Genomic DNA, 24057 nt, shown 5'->3' with positions numbered 1-24057 from the left:
TAAGACATACATTAAAATACACATTTATTTTCTGAAAGAGCAACAAGGTTTGAACATTAATGGTCCCTTAACAAGAATAAAACCCAAACAAACAGCAGGATGGTGTGTGAATTTGTAATGACCAAACAATCAAAATGAGAATGTGGCCCTGAGTGAACACTGACTGAAACAATAAAAAAAGGGCTTGGAAGCTGAAAGACCCTTTGGTTTGGACAAACATGGGGGTAAAAATGAGGATGATCCAGTCTTTTGAAGATGATAATGTGATAACAAAGATGCTGATAATACTGTATTGTAATCAATATCTTACTTGAGCAAAGAGATTTCATTTTTGTTTTCAATACAGTACCTTTCTATCCATAGACCTTTTTTATAGTTTGGTAAAAAAAAAAGAAAAAAAGAAAAGCTGCAGCCTGATACTCCAGAAAAAAACAAACTCCCAGCTGGAAGGTATTGCTATCAGGAGTGGTGTTTAACATTTTAATTTTAAAAATATGATGCAAACATTGATTAAAAAGGGAGACACTTTGGGCATAATGACGGAGAGAGCACCGTATGAAATCTTGAATATCCTAGTCATTCAAGGTGCCTTTTTAACCTGCTTGATCCACTGCTGGAAATACTTCACCTCTAACGCTCGTGCTGCACGAACTGAAGGAGGGTCACGGTCGTTGCTGTAGCGGAGGTCCAGGTGATGGGCTCCCTCAGGAATCATAATGGAAACCAGAGAATCTGTTATGTTGAAAGTCACTCCACCAGACGACCAGGGATCGAGTCCGCCGTTACTACAATACATCAGCGAAGACGTGTGCAGTTACAGACATATCAGGGTGTTCATATAATCATATAATCCTTCATCCTGTGTGTCAACAAATGCTCTAATATATTAGCTTTCCCAGCATTTAGTGAGCTGTTAATGACTTGTACTGTCACAAATCTTTCTGTAAAGGCTGTGAAAGCAATTAGAAAAAGAAGGCAAGTATAGAGAGTAAAGTATTTTATTCACTCGTGCCATTTATTCCTCCTATTATCTACTGGGCTATGTGAGCTTTACAAAGCGAGAGGCGTTACACATAATAACAAAAAAAACATTTCATTTTTGCTTCCAAGTGACTGAACCTTGGCCAGTCGTGTGCAGTTTTTGATGAGTGGTGTCCAGCACATTAACACTTCTGAGACATTTTATTTGAGTTTTCAAAGAAATGAGAAACACAGCTTTGGAAACTCACATCAAATTGCCTACTGCCAGAACATTTTAAAGCTTGACAAAAGCCGCTAATTGGCATTCAACCTAATGTGACATCAGAGTCAGTGATTTTTCATTTAAGTTGTACATACGGTCCACCTCCTGTAGCCACCCAGATGGCTAAAGCCAGTCAGAATCTGCACTTTAATTGCTTTCACCTCACAAGACAAACCCACAGCTAAAGGACGCTTCAGCCTAAGTTTGGCATCATATGTGACATTTACCTGAAGATGATGTTGCTGTGAGAGGCGATGTCCTTCCCCCCGTACACTGTGCCTGCCCAGTCGGCCCGTGGCCTGACACCAAACATGGTATTACACTCATCAGAGAAGGCCTGGAAGTTCCACTCCTCAGGTTCGAACATGTCCTGGACACCATCTGTGCACATGGGCATCACCATCTCTGTGCAGGCCTGGGGATGAAGGATTGAACACGTATTCATTCTGACAGGGAAGCTGTCCACGGACATATTTGTGCACCAATTTATTCTGCCTGACAAGGTTGATGCCTGCGCTCTGCGTTAACGCACCTGGTAAAACCAGCCGAGGAAACCGAGGCTGCGGGTTGCTGTCTGAGATGTGTTGAGACAGGAAGTGCTGCCAGTGTAGTTATAGTAAACCTTCGCTGCTTGGGAGACGTTGTGCAGCAGCTGGTGGTCGGACACAGTGGAATCGAAACCAAGATACTTGCACACCACCTTAAAATCACAACACATTAACACGCAAACCAAAAAAAACATTAACTATAAACTTGCAATAACATTGCAATGTAGGAAAGTTGTAAAAGCTACTAACTGCTTGATGGATTTTCTCGTTAATATTAAAGAGAGAAATTATATTATCTAATTCCCCTACATCCAAGTTGTTTACGAGACTTCAGATTGCTTTCTTGTGGCCCGTAAAGTGTTTTTTCCCACATAAAAAGTGGTGGCGCCTGATTTGCATATGAAATTCCCTGGAAGGAACTTGAATTTATTGCTCTGATCTTGGCACGAGAGGAAAAAAAACAAAAAACATCCATTTACTTAAGACCCAATGAACTGCAAGATTTTAAATTTAAAGTTCTCTCTCTCACCACTACTGTTTTGTTCGGTTGATTTCTCAGAATTAATAGTGAGCATGATAAATATTTGAGTTTTAGCTTTTGTGTGATCTTGCTGCGTGTTGTTAGGGCTGCAGCAGCAGAGTTGGCCGTGGCTGTTGTTCGGCACTCTTTGTGAGGCAGCAGAGAAACTGGGCTTTCTTGTTTGGAGGCGAGTTGTGCTAGTATGGAGTCTGTTACTAAGGCTTTTGTCTGCGGGCTGGGGAGGAGTTGGTGGTCGATGGATGAGGAGGGCCACAGACATGTCCAACCAAAGATTTATACTGTGAAAAAAAAAAAAAAAAAACAGCAATTGCTCCAAAGCATCTTCTCCTTACTTTTCAGATAGGATTAGGCTTATACATTCATCTCTGCCAACAGATTTCCCTCCTCTAAACCCTCAATACCCCGTTCTCACACTCACTCAGATAATCACATTAGCTTTGTCATTAAAAAAGCTCCTCTTTGCACCCACTGCCTAAACCGCTTAAACCACCCATAGGGGTCGCATACATTAAAGGGAGCCAAAAAGAAAAAAAAAAACTCTAAATGATCATTTAGTGTTTGTTACAGCAAACATGATGCTCCCAGAGATATTCAGCTGCTACATATTAAACCAGGGGTAAAAATGTATCACACAAGTGAAAGCTTTCCACTTCCGTGTCGGGCACTTGAACAGAAGCTGAAGCAACAAACAATGAGTCGGGAGGAGGGAGAGGGTATTGGGGGGGGTGGAGGGGCAGTGGCGGTCAATGATGGGACTTGGTTTATGCACGTGACATGCCAAGGTGACTGAAAGAATACACTGTGCCCAAGTCAATCAACCTCCGGAAAGCAGCCTCTGTACTGTCACAAGAGTTTTTACGTAAAAAGAAAGAGCATTTTGCAATGCTGACAATTTGCGAAAAGACTTTTAGAAAATTTGCCACATTAAATGATTTCATCCCCCCCTCCCCTCGTTTTGGCAACTTACTGTGATTAGTTTTCCACATGAAGTATCTAGTGAAGTATTTGTTACGGCCCCATTCAAATAAGAGTGGTGGAAGCTTTGTTTAACGGCCTCATGAGCTGCACTGGGCAAATGTCCTCTTTCTGTGGTGCCATGTGAACCTCCTAAGAGGAACACCTCAGAGATCTGACGGAGTGTGCAAATGAAAGGGCCATTGGTCCGACGGAATAAAAGAATGGTGGCTTACTTGTAGCTGCTCATCTAAAGAATACTTAAAATCTAAAAGAGAACAGGGCCCTTATGAATATTAATGAAGTTAATTGACAGCTGTTGTAAACAAAAGCTTGGAAGACCACAACAAACACTTGTAACACAATCGGCTGAATCGCACATTCATTTCAATTAAGGACAGGCTGTCAGGCCAAATCGGGCGCTTAACCACAGACAAAGAAAAGTTGCAATAAAGTATAAACCTCTGACAGTAAAGCAATATGTTTAAATATGTTTATATGTGAGTTCAACTAGAACTTAAACATGTACGAAATCATTTTTGGACCGTGCTAGAAGTCTCCTCGTCACACCTTTTCCATGCAGATTCTTACTGAGGGCTGTTAGTACCTGGATCGGCCAGGGAGGCAGCGGCTGGAGGAAATTGGCTTTGTAGGGGTAGTCCACCATCGCCAGGTTCACCCAGGTCTCCTGAAGCCAGCTTTTGAAGACCATAACATCTAACGTGTTCTTAAGAGGGTTGCATAAACTGAATTCTTCTGACAGCCACTGAAGACCAGAAGCTTGTCGGAAAGAGAAGAGAAAATGATTAAACGTCACAATAGATATTAATGCTGCATGTGGGGCTGGGTATTAAACTTTTTAAATTATTAATTGCGTATCAAAACCTTTTTCTTAAATCTTGTTGTACTCAATTTTGGCAGTTTTATCAAACTGCATTTGGAAAAATGTTTGCTGGGGATGAAAGTGATGACCCTTTTAAATAAGCCATTTTTATTCTATAAGCTTTAGCTTATGAATCCCTGATAATAACAAGTTTTGGGTTGCCAGGTTGTGGACAATCTTCCAACATGACACTTGTCTTGTTTTGTTTTTTTTGTCTTAAAAGTGCTAGCGTCTACTTTATTGTTGTCTGTTTAATCTTAACAAAGGGGGAATGAAACAGTAAAAAGTCCCGTTCTGTTCAGTAAAGCTTAATACTTCAGTTTAGGATTGTGAACACGAAAAGCATTCCAGGGGATTCTAAAAAGACACACTTTCCGTATCTGACTGGAATACTAAAAAAAAAAAAAAAAACATTTAATAAATCCACATATTCTGCTCACAATCTGGAGAGGCTCTACAGTTTATACCCAGTGGCACTACAGGTTTTAGTAACAGCTGCCTGGTTTCAGGCTTTAATAGGCGGTTGCACCACTTAACAAATGTGGACCATATGGAGAGCAATTCTAAGAACCAAAAAGTCTTCTTCATGGATGAGATTTAACATGACCAATGTATTATTCTGAAAATTTCATACAAGTTGTACTTTCGGCAGTGTGACAAATGAATCAACCCATCATGGCTGTGTGACATACCAGTGGAAGAGACATTATTAATAGCCTTCCACGACTTTCTTATGTTTGCGTCACAGTTATGGCCACTTTTGGCGAAGTCCTGTGTTACTATTTTGTAGAAGTCTCCACATGGCACCATACCAGGAAACTGCCATATTGGTGCAGACGATGCCAGAGCTCTGAAATGCAAGAAGAAGCAAAACCATTTGTGTCTCTTTCGAAGTGATACCTATTATCCAATTCCAGTTGTGTAATGGTTGCCGAGCCACCACAGCGATTACAAAAAGGTTGTATTAAAGTCAGTGGGCTGCTGATTCAAATTCTGTTACCCAATCTTGCACATCTCTGCAGCACCTCGTCAAACACCCTCACCCTTCTGGTTCAAATGAACATCTGGTGTTTATTATAGACAGGAGGTGATGAAGGCCAACTTAGACAGAAATACTGCCCAAAGAAATCTGAACTCCGCATTTGTCCCTTGAGCGTCCTGTGGTCAGCTGAGTAAACATGAGTCAACTGTGTGCATGCACCATTACGTCACCTCTCCCTGTACTGAAGATGACCTTTTTAAATAGGTTGTTTCTACTCTTTAAAGCTACAAACAGACAAACAATGCGCCACTACATTATTATCTTACCCAACTACTATATTGGGGTATTTCATCCGGAACCAAGCGGCGAGCATGCCTCCATAGGACCCTCCAACAGCGATGACGGGGCTGTGCTGAGCTCCAGGCAAAGTTCTCTTCAGGTTCTGAATCAGTACTGCAAAATCTGCCAGGGCCTGCTCTGAGGTCAGGTAGTTCAGGTGTTTGCTGTCCTGCAATCAAAAGACAAATAACAACAAATATCGACCCAATCTAATTTTGTTAGTCAACTCCTTAATAAGAAAAACATCCAATCAAACCAATTTTTTAAGTAGATTTATACGTAATACATGTGCCTCACTGCATCCGTACACTACATATCCACTTACACTGTAAGACTCTTGTCCAAAAGGCAGAGATTCTCCATAGTAACGGTGTTCTGCAAAAACCAGCATGGCGCCCAACTCCTCCGCAATTTCCCACATGAAGCCCTTAGCAGAAGACAATGACAGGTGCTGAGTTAGACTGAGGAGTATGTGCAGTGTAAACACACATACTCCTAACAGATGGGATGCTTACAGTGTTGTTGCAAAACCAGGTGATGTCGCCTTCGTTGCCGGTGTAGAACAAAATGGGACCTCCAGACTGCTGCCAGTATTTGGCAGCCAAAAGGATTCTCTGTTTGAAGGTGCCCTCCTCTGCAAATCCAAAATGATCAATCTGCAAGAAACAAAACAAGACAATACGTATTAACACAACAAATCATACAATTATAAACCTAAAACCTTGCTCAGGTTCTGATAGCCTGTGTCTAATGTCAGGACCATAGAGAGGGCAGGAGTGTGTCTTTATTTCTTGTTGTGTTGTCTGATGAACACAAAGAATCACTTTTCACATTATAACCATATAATTTTACATGATTCTTTTAAACAAACATTGGCCACAGTACCAGTACAGTAAGGCTGGAACATTAAAAAATATGTTCTTGTCCAGATCATAAATTGATTAATCCACTAATTAACATAATATTTACTCAGAAGATACCAGAGTGAAGTGGTGATTCCACACAATGGAAACTGCATTCTCATAAATTATGTTGGGTTAAAGATTTTGTTGCATCTCGAGCCAATCTTGCATGACCTAAACAATGATTAACTTGGTGTCTATGTGGGAACCCGTGCGCTTTAATGTGACAGCCTTGCTTTCTTCTAATCCTTTGTGAAGCCTTCAACATTGAGGTTTTTTTCTCTTGTCGATTTTGTTGCCGTTACCTCAGAGAGGTGTCGATTCCTGTTGAGGCTTTAGTTTGTTTATTATACATTTATCCTGAAGAGCACGAATCACTGGTAATATTATTCACCACTGAGGCAAGCTTCAAAAGACAATTTAGGGACTTGTAAAGGAAATAAATCTCCCTTTGGAACCCTGTGCAAGCATTTGTTCAAATTTACACACAAACTCAGAGCCAGTCCATCTGTTAAGTGAATGCGCCAATCAACTCGCGGTATTTTAGGGGTGTCATCCATTCCACCTTACAAGCTCTGAGGTGGGTGTGATAAGTGGCCTGAAACGACGAGCCCCAAGTTGGATTCTTGGGTAATTAGCCCCAATTTGTATGAAAAAAATTGTCAGAAGCAGTTTAAATGATGCCACATTAGTTCCACTTTTGGTGAGCTCTGTGATTTCCTTTCATCAACCCTCAGGGATTCTGGGTAGCTTTAACTATATTTTCCTGGATTTTTTATTTGATAAAAAAAAGAAAAGAAAAAAAAAGGCAGCGAGAAATCAACAACTTCAGAGAGAAGACAACCCCATGAGGTTATGGAGTTGTCCAACCCTTGAAAAAGTTCCACCACTTAAATGTTTTTGTTTTGTTTGTCCCCTCCTCACTCTCTCTCCCCTTCAGTGGACACAAAGGAGGCAGTAATTTTATGAGCCAATGACAGCAAAAAGATTCTGGGGCCTCAATGTGTTCATTCAACCCTCGGCTCCTCAGGGCTTGGCAGTGCTTTTAAACGAGAGGAGACCGTAGTTTAAAAGGCAGTTTAAAAGAAAAGTTCGGCAGCTCAGCATGTTTCAGACGTATTGATAATCCAATTTTGTAAAGAAGAAATGGATTTTGTGTAATTTGTTAGTTTTATATATTATTAACTCAGCTCAGCTCTGATCTTCAACTATCGGACGCCAACTTTCCCCTAATGATCACTAAAAATAAAGGGGTTGAATATAAAAAGTGCCTCAGCAAAAGGACCCCTGGTGAGTACTGTATCACTTGCACCCACTCAGTATGCACATCACAAAAACCCCAGAGACTTGGTTCATAACAAATCCACGCCCTGATCACTAGTGCCACCATGTGGTTACTGCAGGCATCACTTGTACAAAGCACTGAATTCAAATTCTTTGCACATACTGAAACTCTACTGGTTCCAGTAAAAGAGCTATTCCACAAGAAAGAAAACTGCCTTATAAGCCCAGGAAACAAAGACATGTGGGAAACCATTACAACACAACCCCCAGTAAACTACAAGAGTTCATTAAGAGGATGCTAAAGGACACTTCCATTCATTGTCTGGAGCTAAAATGCTGTCAAGAGGATATCCTCTGGACAACTGGATCACTTGGTGCTCTCTTCACAAGAGCTTGTCTCACAGAGAGATAGAGAGCAGAAACGTTCTGTGTGATTGATGATTCTTTTGTTTTCGCATCAAACTCACTGTTAGTACTGAAAAGTGGATTATAGGGATTTTATTCGTGTACTTGTCGAGAAAGAACATACAATTTCTTGTTGATGGGATAACAAAAACACTTCAGACGAGAGAATGAGCATCAAGACAGAGGAAATGCTCTTTATAGACTTGTCAGCTTGGCTGATTAGGCAGGATGTCGTGGGTTGGACCAGGTGTGGAGCATTGTCCTCCAGCCCAAGGGCTGTTTAATGCACACACTATTATAACACAGTATGTAAATACAGGACTTAGAGCAGCAACTAATTGCTATTTTCTTTTTCTAAGTAAATGTGCTGGTTATTTTCTTGAATTATCAATTAAACGTTTGGTCTCATACATATCGAACTACCTAGAATCTAAAGCTTCCAAAGTCTTGTTTTACTTCCCTAATAGATAGGTTTTAATGTGTACATAATTCTAAAAGCTTTAAATAATCTTCCCTCCTTAAGTCATTAGATAATGGTTTTAAAAAGCATCAGGCACCGTTTCTATTTTTCCTCTTATGTACTCGATTGTCTTTTTCTAAGGCCTACTAAAAACATGGATCTTAGAAAGTCCAAACCTGTCTAAGCTGATGGTAAACAGATGTAAACAGAGTTAAAAACTCCAGGGTAAAAAGATTTGGAGACTGCAAAGCTTGGCTTTACATGTTCTGTCTATTAAAACGGTTTAAAAAATATCCTTGCTTATTTTATCTTGTGTTATATTTATATCATTAGTGAACGCTGTGTAGCATGATGGTACATTGTGTGTATATACTATAGATGAAGTGAAACAGCAGTACATGAAGAAGATGAATAGTGGCCTCCACTCATAGTCTAAACCGTTTGCCTGATGGGTAGAAAAAGGCTCATGACCATAAATATTACTACTTTACACCAAAATGACAGTGTGCTGTGTGTAAAATGGTTAGTTTACATTTCACATGGCTGAGTGCAAGAACAGGAAGGAATTAAGACACAAGCATTGTCGATGTCAGGTCATCAAACACGACACGGCATACACTCAGCGTGCTATCTGTTGAACAATCTCCATGGGTGAATGAAAAAAACGTAAAGGCTGAATGAAGATCTCCCAAACCACTTTCAGGTAAAGCTTTTCACATTCACTGGGCCCTGGAGGCCTTTTGTTCGGCCGGGAGCCAAAAGGGATAACTATACTTGCGCTTGTCTGATGGGTTTCCCTCCACTACAGGAAGCCAGAGGGAAACACCTATTGTCTGCAGAAACAAGACAGGAACAAATTCTGCAGCATTAACCTCATTGAAATTTTTTAGAAAGAGCAAGTGGTGCAGATACGGGTTAGGTAAAGTGGAAGTTAATAAAAATTTGAACAAACTACAATTTATAGAATGGAAAGAGAAAAAAAACTGAAGTGTATAAAAAAACTACAGCTCAGGGAACAAATAGCAGCATGCATCTTGTATTGCTTTAAGGATGAACAGTCAAAGAATGTTATCACTATGCAAATGACCAATTATTATTTAAAAGCACTACTAAGCAATGAGCCAGCAATTATATATTTATAGAAAGAGTCTTCCTGTCTTCATAACTGCACCAGTCTGTCTCATTTCACATCACAAGATGGGAAATCACTTTATTTAATTTGATTATTGCTCCTGTAAAGCTCTAAAATCAGCGCTCAAATGCACCATTTGAAAGTGAAGTGAAAAAGAGGAAGAACCCCGTGTAAAAATAGTTAAATATAATGTTTTTTTTTTTCTACAAACTGTGAGTTTAAAACAATAAGGGAGATTTTACACTCACCTTCTGATCAAAGTAGATTGTTTCATATGTGATGGGGGTCTCGGTGGAGTAAGGTAACCCACCAAACCTGGTAAAAAGTTGTGATTTGAGAGCGATCACGTGTAAAGAGCTAAAACACAGCGTCAGGATGCAGAGTGCGGCTCTGTCCCACACCGCAGTCCTGCTTTCGGGTTTCATCGCTGCTCGCGTCTAACACGGCTCACAACACGCCGAACTTTAGCCCACGAGAACAAGGTCGCATCTTCTCCCCTTTCTTGCCCTGGGAAGAGGAGACCTGTCCCGTGAAAGAAAGGAAGTGAGACTCGCCTGTCAGCAAATCCCGAGATGTTGCTAGGCAGGATGTGACCTGCTCGAATTTCAGCTGCAGGACAGATGCAGTCCTCTGTTAAACACGACACTTTAACGTCTTTCAGCGTCTTTGCGACATTTGAACAACTTTTACTGGACATTAGCCACGTACCACTGCAGTTAGCATAAAGGAGACTGTAGTGCTACTGTAAATAATGTCGCAAGGGTTTATGGGAGTCTGAGTTCTGATTACGCTCGAGAATATACCGGAAGTAAGGATCTATGGTCTGATTGGTTATTTTTTTCTGATTGGTTATTTTTTTCTACACGTGTTTTGACTAAACATAACATCTTTCGTTAAAAGAAGTTAGAAGTTGGTGTCCTGCAGATAGTTGATATTGTGTCTGAGTCGTGCATAAATCTACACTGGATGTACTTAAACATTGATTTTAAGAGTAAGTATACGGAAGTGCCTGTAATTGTCACTTTCGGTATTTTCTCTTAAATTGAGGTGGAAGTTTGACGTATTAAACTATAGGTATTAACACTAAATACTCCTAAGTAAGCTCCCAGTTTTTTTTTTTTTTTGTTTATCTAAATCAATCAAAAAAGGCCCCATTAACCAATCAAAAAACAAATCAATTATTTTTTTTTCTGTATTAGTTTTTCACATGCCTTTATGCTAAAACTGATTAAAATTCTAATTATTATGATGATGTAAATATTAATAAGGGTTTTAGTCAATTAGCACAAATCTTGTTTGCATGGTGCAGGGGTTCGTATTGTTTTGTTGTAATTTAGCATTGTCAAAACAAAGTAAACGCCGACATTACTAGTACATTAGTACTATCAGGATTGTAATGTTGCGGTTCCTGTGTGTTCCACTGCAGGGTGGTAAAAACACACCATTTTTCATATACAGGCGAAGTTGGCAACATCTTATTTTTATTAATTGCTTTGATTCATAATCAATAATCTATAATTGCCTTAACATTCTTTCTTAAGTTGTTTGTCCATGTTGATGCCAGGTGCCTAAATGTTGACATGTGTATTGAAAACAATAGGTTTGTCGCCCTCTCGTGGTCACAGCCACTGCAACATGAAATTAGATCAAGTAGCCTCAGTTTAATGCAGTGATTCGCTTTGCCAGGTATTTGCCTTAAATAGATACTTAATCTATTTAAGTGGCTCATTAGGACTAGACACCAAACAGTGGGATTCAGCAATACACGTTTGACTCTCTTATGTATTTACAGCACAATGATCAACCACAGGTAATAACGCAGCAAATACAAGAAACATAGTGTAATTATTTAATATTAATGTACACAGTCGTTTTTAAGGATTATTTCTATACACATAAAGGAAAAGAAGCACAACATTCCAATAGCATTTCCCCTGTTGTGTTAAAGAAACAATGCAAGAGATTAACAATACATAACTGCAGTTAAAGCTAAGGTAAAAGGCAAAAACAAAATGTTCACCATTTTCTTACAAAAGGATTACTGGAAATAAAATATAAAAGCAAAGTGCCAAGATGTACTACAAGTCTGTACAACAAAAGACAAAATGTTACAATAAAAATGAATGTGCAGTAAATGGCATTGTGCAATACAGTACATTACAGTTATGGCAAATATATGAAAGTTAGACACAACAAATTATGGGAAAACATGCGGGACAATCAAATTTCACAATAAAAGCATATGAAATACAAGTCATACAAAACTACATGACCAAAACCCCTTGAAACAAATGTTATGACTAGGCAGTAACAACAAATTCAGAAGTCAGAAGTCAGGTAAATTTAACAGCTGACAATAAGAAAGAGAGAATAAGAAAGATGTCAAGTAATTAAGGTTTATATAATTTTTACTCATTACTGACAATTTTAGATCTTTCCTCTTGCTTCATTCTAAATCAACTGACTAATTGCAAGCACTTAAAGTTTACAAAAAAATTAAAAGGGTGTAATAAGGGGGTCACAGAATACTGTTGATGTAGTATTTGTGTTTTTCAGTTAATTTTATCTGACAAAAACATTTTAGCAGCAAGTAAAATTCTTCTAGTCGGAGCAAATATTTCACAGTCTCTAAATGACAGGTGCAAATAACTACCCAGAAATGAGATTATGAATATTATTAACCATGTTGCTATTTCCAGAGCAGAAGGAACTGTAGTGGGAAATAACTGATTGTGCGACAGATTGTAGGTAAAATTTGCAAAGCTTCTTTCCAACTTGATCAGACTTGATAAGCTCTAAAACGTACTGTATGTAAACATATTGTCCCCATTAACAGTGACCTCCAGTGATCAAGAAACTTTTCAGCTTTGTGGAATCTGTTAGAGCTTCCCACTCCCATAATACTGCTGGTGAATACTGACATTTAATGAAAGTGAATCCTAAAATCCAAACAGGATTATCCTGCATGTTCAGGATGAAAAGAACAAAACTGAGCCCTACTCAGAATCCTGCCAGTCTCAGGCAAACATACTTTACATCTGGTTGCATTGAGAATAAGGTTCTCCTACTTACAGCATTTTAAAATGCTTGTTCCTGGAAGGTCAAACTGCAGTTGACTAACTCCCCTGTACAGCTGAAAAAGGCATGGGACTAGAAATGATGAAGCTAAGTGGCTTTATGCCATCTTAGAGGGACGGAGGCATTTTGGGTTGGCCATTTGCCCTCTACAGTCAATGGCTACTGAGTTACCACGGCCAGAAGGCTGAGCTCTCTCTAATTGAGGCTGCAGCAGCTCAAGTAACTGATGGTTTTACCCTCGCCAGGCATTGGGGCAGTGTCATTGTTATCCAGCTTGTTCTGCTTGGCCTCCCGAATGAGTTCGCAGGCCAGGTCGAGGAACAGTTTCTCAACATTGTCGGATTCTTTGGCTGAGGTCTCGAGATACAGCATGTTCTGAGCCTCAGCAAAGTCTTCAGCCCTCTGTCTGAGAACCTCTCTCTTCTCTGCCAGATCTATTTTATTACCTGTAAGGCATACAAGCGCATCTGTCAACATATGAAAGAATGTGGCCTCTTGCATGACAGCACAGATCGCCATTCAAAACAGTGGCGGGTGTAGATGAGGCAGATGGAAGGGGCGGTGCAGGTGCGTGCATGTGTGAGTGGGATGGACGTAAGCAAAGACGGTGTTTGTGAGAGCTTTGGATAAAATCACACAATAAAAAAAAAATGTAATAACAATAACTAAAATCAAACCAGATTTTAGAAACTGCCTCTGACGTCAACTCAGTAATGTTTTCTTGTAAGTGGTCACGGATCATGGAGGCAGTTCCAGTCAAATACAGCAGGCAGTATTGTTCACAGTTTTGCAATGATGATGATACAAGAGGCCCATTAGTCATCGAAGCACAAAGCACTTTGACTCTCTTACCGACTAATATAGTCACCACTTGGTTGTTGGCATACTGCTCAATCTCCTTCAACCACTCTGGAAGGCACCTGAAGGAGTCCTCACAGGTAATGTCATATGTGAGAATGAGGGCGTTGGCACTACGGTAATAACTCTGAGTAATGGAGCGAAATCTCTCCTGTCCAGCTGTGTCCCATATCTGCAGCTGGAAAACATACTTAAAATGAGAAACTGTCTGTACAAATTCCTACAAAACATTAAGGCGTGTGATTTTATGTTAAAATCGTATTAAATCTTTGTGTACCTTGACCTTCTCCCCTTTGATTTCCACAGTTTTAATCATGAAATCTACTCCAATAGTAGCCCCTTGTCCAGGTGGGAAAAGGCCCTAAAATTAGATTAGATTGTCTTTTAGCTTGTATTAACTTACTATTACGTTAATACTAATACTGTGATAACTCCATATTTATAAGAAAAGACGTGCAAACCTGAGTAAAGCGCCGGACAAGACATGTTTTCCCAACTCCAGCATTTCCTATCAGAACTATTTTGAACAAGTAGTCATAATCTTCCATGCTCATGCTAAACTGTAAAAGATAAGAGGGAAAAACACAAACAGGGATGAGAAAATGCAGTAAAACAATATCATTGTGTTTAGCTAAAAACAATTAGATTTGTTTCTAGTGCGTATTCATGCTACTGGCAAACTGAAGAAATGCCCTGAAGATAAACAGAAAGGACGGTGATAAAACTTTTAAACTGTTGTGAAATTGGGGAAGAGGCCAGAGCATTGTCAGTAGAAATCACTGCTGACAACTCAATTTCACAAACACGCTGATAGCACGGGACATCGTCTGATTAATAAATAGTAACTGAGAACAAAACAATATACAAATACACTGAGAAAATGTGTATTTTTACAGCCTATGATATTTGCACAGCTCCTAGTATTTTTGTTTAGCTGCATCTGATTGGAGCAATCCTGGAGCCACGAAGCCCTGTTGGAGTTAATAATTTGTAAAAATGTACAAACGTACATATACATGTGCATACACAACAAAACCTCGTGTGAAATGCACATAAATTAAAAATATTGTAGGACGACGTTAGAATTTCAGCTAATTCTGCAGCGTTGCCCCGATCGCGGGGCCTATTTTCGCAGGAAAACAAAAATTCTCGAGGCAAATTCTGCTAATAACAAGAGAGGAAGTCAAATCCAACTGTTTTCTACAGGAAGATGTAGATAACCCGGTGCCAGTCTGGATGCGGTGGATTGTTGTTTTCGGGTTAAATTCAACTGGAATCACTTGGATAGAGACGGAAATGTCCCATTCGTCGTCCCCTCCCTTCTGATGTTGTCTTGCATATCACGGTATCACTGTGGCATTCTGAACACATTTAATCCGAGTTGCTCCGTTACATTTCTTCTGAACAACGCTTCCCTTCCCCGTCCGAGTCAATGGCCATTAGGGCGACGCTAGCAACAGTAACGTTAGCGACTAGCAGCTGCCGTGTGACTCTGGCCATTTTGCCACTATGTGCAGATGCAGGAGGGGGGGGAAAAAATCAAAGTCGGCCCTGCGCATCGAGCCTGGAAATTGTTTGCACTTACCAAAAACACGGGGATGTCCCCGGACTTACGACTACTTGGTGTGCATAGGTCCCCTCATCAAACGGGCAGAGCCATAGCTGGGCAGGGCATAATTCCTCTGGCTGTGTTATCCTCAGCAGCCTGTCTGAGGAGGAGGAGGAGGAGGATTGTACTCAATGATGTCATCAGCACACACGCAACACACGCAAGTAACCCAGTACTTCTACACAAGTCCTGCATTTCAGCACTACTCTGACACGTTGTTCCATAATTCTGTACTCTGTGTCCAGTTTGCACAGTGAAGACAAATATTCTCATAACCTATCTATAAAAGCTTTGCCATCTATATTGCTCAACAGAAGAAACGGAACATGACATTAACTCTGTGTGTTTTCTCCCGTAGTTGTATCTTTTTCCCTCTCTGTCTCCATCTCTCTGCCCCCTCTCTGCAGGTGTCCTCAGCTTTGGAGCTGTGTGTTTTCCAGTGTGCAGCTACTGGTCCTACCAACCTGCCCGATGTTTTGTTGTTGTGTTTGTTGCTCTGTCATTTCCTCTCTCTTCACTTTCCACTCACCCCAACCGGCCAAGGCAGATGGCTTCCCACCCTGAGGCTGGTTCTGCTGGAGGTTTCTTCCGTTAAAGGGAGTTTTTCCTCTCCACTGTTGCCCAGGGCTTGTTCAAGGGGGATTTGTTGGGTTTCCTCTATACATCTTTATAGTCTTGACTTTATTCGGTGCCTTGAGATGGCTTGGTTGTGAATTGGCGTCATATAAATGGAGTTGAATTGAATAGACATGCACACGGTAACGTTATTATAAAGAACGTAACGTACTATTCTAAAGATTACTAACTTACTACTGTTGTTATTACTTTCTCCAGCTTTCCTTCACGTTATAATATTGGTGACACGGTTTCAGCAGAGTTAGCCCACAGAACAAAAAACTGCTTAACCTGATAACGGCTGGCTAGCTGATTTTTAGCTGACATAATTTAGCGAATAATGTAGTTTGTTTTTGTTTTTTTTGTAAATTTCTGTTACATTTCTAGCACCATTTCACGCGTGTGGGTCACTGTGTTCAAAACAACGCAGAATCGTTGGAAAGTAACATTTGCTGCTACAGGAATATAAAGTTTGGACTTCTGGTGTTGGTTGCTAGGAAACGGAATACTCGGAACTGAAGCGCTTCTCGGTTGATGTGCCCGGGCGCGTTATACAGTTGCACGCCATGTCCTTGACTTCCTACGAGAGGTGATAGCGGATAAGTAAGCAAGTCGCTGGGAGGTCACTAACATTTTCGGAATATAAGAGAGATAGTGTCGCCATGGGCATCGTTCCAGACGAGGCAAAGTCGCTCCCTCCTCCGGGAATTGTTAATAGAAACTCGGTGTGGCTGGCCGGCGTAGGCTGGTGCTCGGCGATACTTCATAATGCCATTAACCACAGGCCGCCGCTAAAATCAGGTTAGCATGTTTGTTAGCTGCCTTCCAGATTTGGTCCCGTCTATAGAAATGTCCATTCCCATCGAGCATATGCGACATGTAATCGAGCAGCGTGAAAACGCTTGTTTGCTAAAATAGACCCAGAACAGGTAGGATAATATTAGAATGTGTCATTAGTTTTACAAAATAATGGAGACGTTCATCCATAAAGTTTCAATTGTCAGTGTTGTGTTTTTGTATGTGTATAGTCCGCCTGTGATTTTTTTTTCTTTTTGTAAATTTATTAATTTCAGGTTCAGATACAGAAATTACATTATCTGAAGCTGCTTTGTCCTTGTTTTGAAAGATACAGGCTCGAGGTCTGTAGTAAGCACTTATGTATGCTTTCATTGTAAAGTTAATATTGTTGTATCATGTTGTGTGGCAAAGAGACAGGCATATTATCTGTCTGACTTTCTTTGTGTAGGTGTTCATCGACAATTTCTTCTGGCAACAGTCGGTTGGTTCATCGGCTACCACCTTACAAAGTATGAAAATTACACTTACGCCAGGCTTGATCGGGATATGAAGGAGTATATGAAAATACACCCAGAGCAATTTCCACCAAAGGGTAAGAAGACACAAAACAGAACAGTACTGATATCTTTATTTTGAATGTTTAAGGAACGACTTTAAAATTTCCACATTAAACCCACCACATCTCTCTATCTGTGCAGTTAGACAAATTACATTTGATGTGAGTGAAAGGTTTATGGTGAACATTTGGGTCATATTGCCTAGGTGTCACACGGAATTTAGTTCAATATATAGGAAAAAGTGTAGTGCTTGTTTTATTCCCTATGTATGAAATGGCAGCCATTCAGTGAACGCCTTCAAACTATTCTCTATAATGTTTCCCATATATTTGTACCATTCACCCTCGCTGCAATCTAATCCTGAAAACATTATTCTGTATAGATATGTGTACCATGATTTTTGTGATGTCTGAAATTCTGGAGCAAAGTTTTCACTTAGAAACTACCATTTAAAATATTTTGGTATTCGTGTAATGGGGAGTTTTCTCTGCCTTTGTTTCAACAGAAAAAAAGACCTTTGCAGAAATTGTCGAGCCTTTCCATCCTGTGCGCTGAGTGTTGACGAATGGGAGAAAAAGTACAGACTACCCTCTATCTCAGTAGTCTTTTTGTGAGAACTTTCTGCCATTTATTGTGTGAAGTATAATTGTGTAAATAAAAACTACCCAAATGTAGCACCATGAACGTTTTATGATTTGTATAAACAATAATGATTCTCTATATGGTTCTGTGTTTGGACACAAATTGGGCTTAGAACAGTGCTCCTTGTTTCATCACAGTTATTTAATTTTCAAAAACATGGTTTCAAGGGACTTAAACGTAGAAAATAAAGACATAGAAGTAATTAGCTCTGGCAATGCATATTTATTCCATAATAAAAATAGGAACACGGGGTCACTGAATGTAAATAATTCATTTGAGATGTTCTGGTAACTTTTACAAACAGTGGCTGTTTTGCTGTTTTTTAATTTGCCACTCCAATGATGTCCATGTATTTCTCAGTCAGGCTCTGAGTCTTCTTGGTGAGGTTGTTCATCACAGAAAACAGTCCTCTCAGGTGAAAGAGGAAGAGGGCTTTGGGATCTGTGTCCAAGAGCGGCTCCAGAGACTTGTTGAGCACTGTGGTGTTCTTGGCCATGTGGTCTTCCAGGGAAAACAGGCTGCTCTCCACTGTGTTTCTTATGGCCTTGAGCATCAGGTAGTTGCTGTAGAGGTCCCTGCAAGCTTCTGCTGCTGTTTCACAGTCCCACACCTCATCAGAGGGCACATCTCGGAGGAGGCTCGGCAGGAGAATGGTCTGCTCCATGTCACTGACAGCTGAGCTGTATCGTCTCAGAGTCAAGAGCAGGCTGTTTTTGTTGAATTTGGCCTCGGCAGACTGCATGGTTCCACTTGGATGTGGTCAGCTGTTCTGTACTGTGGTGTCAAACAGTAGGAAGCAGTGTGCGCAATGTGCAAAAGCATGACAGCAGATGCTGGTGAATTTATAAGATGAGCACAGGTGGGTTGATCGGTGCCGTTACGCAATTGCATCATCCGATACATTTAGGAAAGGTCTGACCGTTACGTGCAGTCAAACTCTTATCTTTATTTGATTTACACAATCTGCAGTTTCAGAGTTTATAAAAATGTCTAAACCGTGGACCAAAACGAACCTTTGATAAATTATTAACTTTGTAAACCATTAGGTTTGAATGACCTCAGTGTGAAGGGATAACATGATTTGACATCACATTCATTTGACTAGAAATCTGAGCAGAGGGATGTCAAAGTTTGACCCTCACAAAGCAACCTTAGAGTTAAGCCGAGGTCAGCTCTGTTTAGCTTTGGAGGTTATCTGTACACTTGAACTTCAGGATCTTCTGTTGCCTGTTTGCACATAACATTTCAAAGGCAAAAAAAACCAAAACATAAATCGTTAGTCTTTCGAAGAAAATTGGACTTTATTGCGGTCGTAATGTCATCACAAAAACACCGCCGGAGCAAACATTCGTTTCTGGGGCAGATTCCCCTCCAAATGAAATGTCAGCTGATCCCAGGATTCTGTTGTGTGTGACAAGCTCTGGTATTTTATGCACAAACGGAAATGAAAGCTCTGCAGACATTCTGTCCCTTGGCAGACTAGTGCAGAAGAGGAGCCAACCACAGCTTTGAGCCTAAAATGCCAGTTTGTCCCATTTAAAAACAAAGATTATTAGAAGGGTGCTCTTAACAAGGTCACATTTAAAATATATCTCCACGCAGTTATATAGATTGTATTTTAAATCAGCTTCTTATACTTATAACAGTTTCCATATTTGTCTTTTGAACTTACATTTATAAAACAATGCAATGTATCTACTTAGACAAAACAACACAATGAAGAAGGCCCTTGACATTACAGAGCCTAGGAAACAAACTATCCATCAATGTTTAGCACATCAAGTTTGTCACCACCAAATCACTGCAGTTCTTGTGCTCACAACATTCCTGAGCTTGCTCAGTTGGCAGATAAACTGTGCAATTACTAGTCCTTAAATGACCCACAAATAAGACTAATCTAAACGTTTTAAACAAGAATATTGTATTGAGGCAACAGTGCGACCTCATTCTCAGCAAAATGCTGTGAATAGTTACTTTTTATGTACACAATGACTTTATTAATGGAACTATTAATATAGTAAAAGAACAAGTTCAGTGTGTTTTAGAATTCAAATGTGCAATCCTTAAGTTCAAATATGAATAAAATTTGTGTTCAAAATCTATTGGACTGCAGCAACCCAATTAGATTTTCATTTTATATGTGACAGCTCTTCAAACCAAGACCCTCATACAGCTTTTCCAGCTCAATAACCTCTTGATGACTTAAATCATAAAATGATTTATCCACTTTGCAGATGGTCTGCGCGTCGTCCTACGGTCTTTGGGCGAAAGTGTCCTTGGGCAAGACACAGTGGCTTCCAATGAGTGTTGGCTAGCTGCATAGCGGCTCCCCCATCGGTGTGTGAGTGTGACTGTGAGTGCGAGTGGGTGGATAAGAAGCAGTGTAAAGCGCTTTGAGTGCCAATAGGTAGAAAAGTGCTATATGAGTGCAGACCATTTACCACATCACCCCTTTTTCCAACATAAAACTGAAGGGTCACAGTGCAAGAAATGTGAAAACACCAGCAGAAGGAGGAGGACAAATTCACTGCAACCTTTGGGTGACTTACAGAGAGATTTCCGCATGGGACAGCTCAGCCAGGTCATTCAGTTCACTGCACAGTCTGAGCTGGGACTTCACATACTCTCAGTTCTCCACATGGCCCGGTTTGTTGATTACAGGTTTACTTCACAGCTTTCTTCTTCGTTTGACCTTTGATAATAATTTCCAAGACATGGGTCAGATCCATCATCTTGGTGAGCATATCCATTATGTCAGGATGCTCCCTTGCCCCAGTGATGAACTCTTCCAGCGTCAGCTCCCCTGAGGGCACAAAATACAGTAGCAAAGATCAATACCAACAACTTAAGAATTGCAGTTTGTTCAGAATTGTATAAGCATCATAAGGCTTACTAGTTAAAAAAAAGGGTTTTGCATTGAATTAAAGCGTGATCACAATGTCTGAAAATTTCCCGCTGAATCCCAGAAACCTTCAGACATTTGTCATGGTGACATTATTTCCAAACAAGGACGAACTCTGGGGAGTTTAGTGATAAACTGCTCCTGTGTTGACAGCTGATTAATCATTAAATTATGGACTGACAATAAGAAGTGTGTTACCTTCTCCTTTGACATCGATTCTCTCATAAATAAGAGTCACAATCTCTTCTGGGGGGATGTCGTAACTCCTGGTGATATCTTGAATTGCCTGATAGAAGTTTGTACATATCGTAAGTCGTGCAGATACATGCAAAGCTCTGACAGATTAATACAATGTGGTGTTTGCTTTCAGCCATCTGTTCACAGTGAATCTGACACCAGCTACCAATTTTACAGAAACTGCATCTACCTCACCGGTGTCATTTAGTAGCCTGACTGCACTTCAGAGTGACGTGCAATCCACAATCCACGGTGTATGAACTGACAGGTGAAATGTGTTGGAAGTAATATAAATGTGGTGTCATTTCTACAACGATTATCATCCGACTCTGACAGTGAATTAGGTTAGAGACAAGGCCCTGTTGAGACGTCTTAGATTAGGTGTCATGATGGTCGGTTAAACCCATTTCTAATCTTTTAGGGAAGAGCAGCCAAGCGTTATAATGCAGGAAACTGTAATACTCCAATACAGACACATTCTTAAAAAATTCGCTACCTTAAATATGGTCTCCAGTTCGTCCTTGTCAATTTTCCCATTTCCATCTTGGTCAAAAAGCTTGAAGTACCACTTTAGTTTCTGGTTTACTTCTCCTTTCAACAATAAACTTATCGCTGCAATGTATTCAACAAAGTCTATATAGCCATCCTGCAAAAGAAACACATAGAAGAAAAGATTAGAAACACATGTGCAACATCAAAAATCTGTTTATTTCTACATTTCATTGTTCTTTTTCAAATCAGAATGTTGTCAGAAAGTGCAATTTTGCAGAAATTGTTGCAGATTTTTGTAGGTCCTGTTAACAATGTATTTGTAATGTGATGGGGATTTTTTTAAATCCTGCTCTACACATTTATGATAATATGATGATCTAGTTTTCAACAAGGTGCATGCAACAGAAAATCACGCATAGAAGCTGTCTCCTCAGTTGTCTAAAACCTTACTGATATCAGGTGGTGTCTTACCCCATCCATGTCAAAGGTGAAAAAGACCTGGTCCACATAGCTGCTGGCCTCCTCTGTCATACCGTTCATTTCGAGCGTTGTCTTGAGCTCAAACAGTGTCATGAGCCCTGACGGGGACTCCCTCATGAATTTGGTGTACCAGTGGTGCATGTCCTCCTCCAGTATATCGTCCAAGTTGGAGCCGTGGGCACCCATTATCCCTCCTGAGGTGTTACTTTTGACCAGGATCCTGCAAAGAGCTGCTTGTGAGCCTCCTGAAGACAGAACAGTGTTTGTATGAAGCACTGAGGTCTGGCTGAAGCCTGCAATTAACAACTTAATCTTTAGGCTTGAGACTGCCAAAAGAAGAGATAACCCTTTAATTGGATAACTGCGGAAGTCTTCCTATTACCTCCGGACTTCTGGAGAATGCCGTCAACCAGGGGAGTTGGGACAACTGGTTTAACATAAGTGCAACAAGGTCCGAACCTTAACATCTGTAAGAGTTAAACTGAGAGTATTTTTGCTCATTGTCACTGGACTTTACTGACAACCTTGTTGACCTTGTGACGACCAAACTCAGGTTGCATTGTTTTCTCGTTTACCAGAATTGATGTTGCTTTCATTTTATTTTCGGCTGAACTCGAACAAACTTTACCCACTCGGTTCAGGGTTCTGTTTTAGGTTTTCAACCTGCAGTCCTGAGGTGCTGTAGTACTAAATCAATTTCCAGGAACTTGCAGTGGAAGCAGTTGGTGTTTGCAGGGCAGTCACCTGTGCTTGAAGGTAAGAAGTGTCTCCTCTCAAGCATTAGCACAACCAGCACGGTGTAAAAACCCACAGGCATGGGTGTAAACAGTGACCAGCACAACAGGGAGGACTCTGACCACCGTTATCCCACAAACTCAGGTTATTGGATGCTCTAGGAAGCTCCATGTTAAGGTTACACCTACTGCAGGTTACATTGCATGTTATAATATGTGACACACTGTGCTAGTGTGAAATACAGTGTGTACATTTATTAAAATGAATATTGTCAAATGTAACTATCCTCTGAGTTCACTGCACTACCTTTTCAGGTATGTTAACAGATAAACGGTGTTATCAACAGGCACAAAATACTGTTATGTGTTGCATTTTCTACAGAAAGTCAGAGAATAAGAAGCTGTTCTATAAACTATGAACAACATGACCTTGCTTTGCCTGCAATTCATTAAAACCTAAACATTTTTCACCGCCTCTACCAGCTCAGAAAATGACTTTAAGCCTTGAAGAGCTGCCACTTTTCTACTAGTGTTAATCATAAAAGCTGAAGATACAGCCTGAATCATCAGTTCCAGTATAACTTATAATACGACATAAAACACATCAGTTGTGTTCAATGAACTGCAGCCGAGTTTGCACTAATGTCTCGCAATGGATAAAGACACGTTTAACCAGCACTGCTGACCCGTGACTGACTGAGTAGAGCTCTGCACGACTGATCTCAGAGAAGCGTGGGTATGTGACTCGCTTGAGATCGCATCTAAGATCGCAGTGCTCATTATAGTAAATCAGGCTTTAGATGATTAACAATTCCTGGAGCAGGATTTAGAAAACAGGCTTCAGCAGTGACTACAGACAGTAACAAAAACTAGTATCTGGTACTTTATTCTATGCACATGACCAGTTTCCACGCTGCTGACCTGTGTTGTCCCACTGCAGCAAGCTGATCAGGAGACGTATTTACTTTAACAGCACAGACCCTAAGTGCAATGTAGTCCACTCTAAATCAACAAAACCAAGTCTAAACAGAATGTTCTGGATTTATTCTTGTAGTTATCATCATTTGCAATATTTGAGTAGTTCAAAGAGCGGGTGATCTTGTTGCATGTACAGTAACCGTGGAATACGGATAGATGCCACTGATGTGCTGCTGTTCAAACCTGACCTTTTGACCAGCATGTGACAATCATGCAGACGGGAAGATTTGTGTGTTTCATGCGTAAAATGTATTTCCCTTTTCTCTGCAGTAAAGAAAAACCAAAAGAGTATCTCCTTCCACCTAGAAATTCATGCCATACTTTTAATTTTGTCTTCTCAGAATATTAGTTTGCCAGTAAAACAAGCTGGTTGTGGGGTCCTGTCTTCCAGAGAAATAAAGACA

General features: G+C 40.3%; 5 protein-coding genes across 6 annotated transcripts; 1 reads left to right on the top strand and 4 right to left on the bottom strand.

Moving 5' to 3' along the window:
* Positions 1 to 382: 382 nt before the first annotated feature.
* Positions 383 to 10419, bottom strand: prcp (prolylcarboxypeptidase (angiotensinase C)). Its single transcript, XM_067508811.1, has 9 exons — positions 9922 to 10419; positions 6006 to 6146; positions 5816 to 5917; positions 5478 to 5659; positions 4862 to 5019; positions 3894 to 4066; positions 1776 to 1943; positions 1471 to 1658; positions 383 to 785 (listed from the first exon to the last, which is right to left on the bottom strand). The coding sequence occupies exons 1-9, from the start codon at positions 10096 to 10098 to the stop codon at positions 581 to 583; spliced, it is 1494 nt and encodes a 497-aa protein (XP_067364912.1). The 5' UTR covers positions 10099 to 10419; the 3' UTR covers positions 383 to 580.
* A 1089-nt stretch (positions 10420 to 11508) lies between these two features.
* rab30 (RAB30, member RAS oncogene family) lies at positions 11509 to 15428 on the bottom strand. Of its 2 annotated transcripts, none has more exons than XM_067508822.1 (5): positions 15195 to 15428; positions 14071 to 14169; positions 13887 to 13970; positions 13604 to 13787; positions 11509 to 13197 (listed from the first exon to the last, which is right to left on the bottom strand). In XM_067508822.1, exons 2-5 carry the CDS (start codon positions 14161 to 14163, stop codon positions 12947 to 12949), a joined length of 612 nt encoding a protein of 203 aa, XP_067364923.1. In that variant the 5' UTR covers positions 14164 to 14169; positions 15195 to 15428; the 3' UTR covers positions 11509 to 12946. The 2 variants fall into 2 exon arrangements, with proteins under 2 accessions (XP_067364923.1, XP_067364924.1); XM_067508823.1 differs by lacking the exon at positions 15195 to 15428 and adding an exon at positions 14814 to 15182.
* Positions 15429 to 16385: 957 nt separating this feature from the next.
* Positions 16386 to 17862, top strand: ndufc2 (NADH:ubiquinone oxidoreductase subunit C2). Its single transcript, XM_067508827.1, has 3 exons — positions 16386 to 16634; positions 17080 to 17223; positions 17694 to 17862. Exons 1-3 carry the CDS (start codon positions 16496 to 16498, stop codon positions 17741 to 17743), a joined length of 333 nt encoding a protein of 110 aa, XP_067364928.1. The 5' UTR covers positions 16386 to 16495; the 3' UTR covers positions 17744 to 17862.
* A 170-nt stretch (positions 17863 to 18032) lies between these two features.
* On the bottom strand, positions 18033 to 18661 carry thrsp (thyroid hormone responsive). Its single transcript, XM_067508825.1, has one exon. It carries the CDS (start codon positions 18570 to 18572, stop codon positions 18153 to 18155), a length of 420 nt encoding a protein of 139 aa, XP_067364926.1. The 5' UTR covers positions 18573 to 18661; the 3' UTR covers positions 18033 to 18152.
* Positions 18662 to 18996: 335 nt separating this feature from the next.
* On the bottom strand, positions 18997 to 23583 carry guca1c (guanylate cyclase activator 1C). Its single transcript, XM_067508824.1, has 4 exons — positions 21933 to 23583; positions 21466 to 21615; positions 20931 to 21018; positions 18997 to 20633 (listed from the first exon to the last, which is right to left on the bottom strand). The coding sequence occupies exons 1-4, from the start codon at positions 22125 to 22127 to the stop codon at positions 20494 to 20496; spliced, it is 573 nt and encodes a 190-aa protein (XP_067364925.1). The 5' UTR covers positions 22128 to 23583; the 3' UTR covers positions 18997 to 20493.
* Between the last annotated feature and the right edge of the window lie 474 nt (positions 23584 to 24057).

Source organism: Channa argus, chromosome 6 (genome assembly GCF_033026475.1).
Source record: "Channa argus isolate prfri chromosome 6, Channa argus male v1.0, whole genome shotgun sequence".
Taxonomy (NCBI): Eukaryota; Metazoa; Chordata; class Actinopteri; order Anabantiformes; family Channidae; genus Channa; species Channa argus.
This window is presented reverse-complemented; position numbering and strand designations above follow the sequence as displayed.

Bases quoted from the DNA above. Each gene is read 5' to 3' on its own strand.
- prcp (XM_067508811.1), bottom strand. From the start codon at position 10,098: ATGAAACCCGAAAGCAGGACTGCGGTGTGGGACAGAGCCGCACTCTGC. The intron at 5,918-6,005 runs GTAAGCATCCCA...TCTTCTGCTAAG, and splicing joins CCTGGTTTTGCAACAACACT to GGCTTCATGTGGGAAATTGC. The intron at 1,659-1,775 runs GTGCGTTAACGC...CTTCATCCCCAG, and splicing joins TCCTCGGCTGGTTTTACCAG to GCCTGCACAGAGATGGTGAT.
- rab30 (XM_067508822.1), bottom strand. From the start codon at position 14,163: ATGAGCATGGAAGATTATGACTACTTGTTCAAAATAGTTCTGATAGGA. The intron at 13,971-14,070 runs GTTTGCACGTCT...ATCTAATTTTAG, and splicing joins TTGTCCGGCGCTTTACTCAG to GGCCTTTTCCCACCTGGACA. The intron at 13,788-13,886 runs GTACACAAAGAT...TATGTTTTCCAG, and splicing joins TCAAAGGGGAGAAGGTCAAG to CTGCAGATATGGGACACAGC.
- ndufc2 (XM_067508827.1), top strand. From the start codon at position 16,496: ATGGGCATCGTTCCAGACGAGGCAAAGTCGCTCCCTCCTCCGGGAATT. The intron at 16,635-17,079 runs GTTAGCATGTTT...TTCTTTGTGTAG, and splicing joins CAGGCCGCCGCTAAAATCAG to GTGTTCATCGACAATTTCTT. The intron at 17,224-17,693 runs GTAAGAAGACAC...TTGTTTCAACAG, and splicing joins AGAGCAATTTCCACCAAAGG to AAAAAAAGACCTTTGCAGAA.
- thrsp (XM_067508825.1), bottom strand. From the start codon at position 18,572: ATGCAGTCTGCCGAGGCCAAATTCAACAAAAACAGCCTGCTCTTGACT.
- guca1c (XM_067508824.1), bottom strand. From the start codon at position 22,127: ATGGGTGCCCACGGCTCCAACTTGGACGATATACTGGAGGAGGACATG. The intron at 21,616-21,932 runs GTAAGACACCAC...TTTCTTTTGCAG, and splicing joins TCACCTTTGACATGGATGGG to GATGGCTATATAGACTTTGT. The intron at 21,019-21,465 runs GTAGCGAATTTT...AACTTCTATCAG, and splicing joins AACTGGAGACCATATTTAAG to GCAATTCAAGATATCACCAG.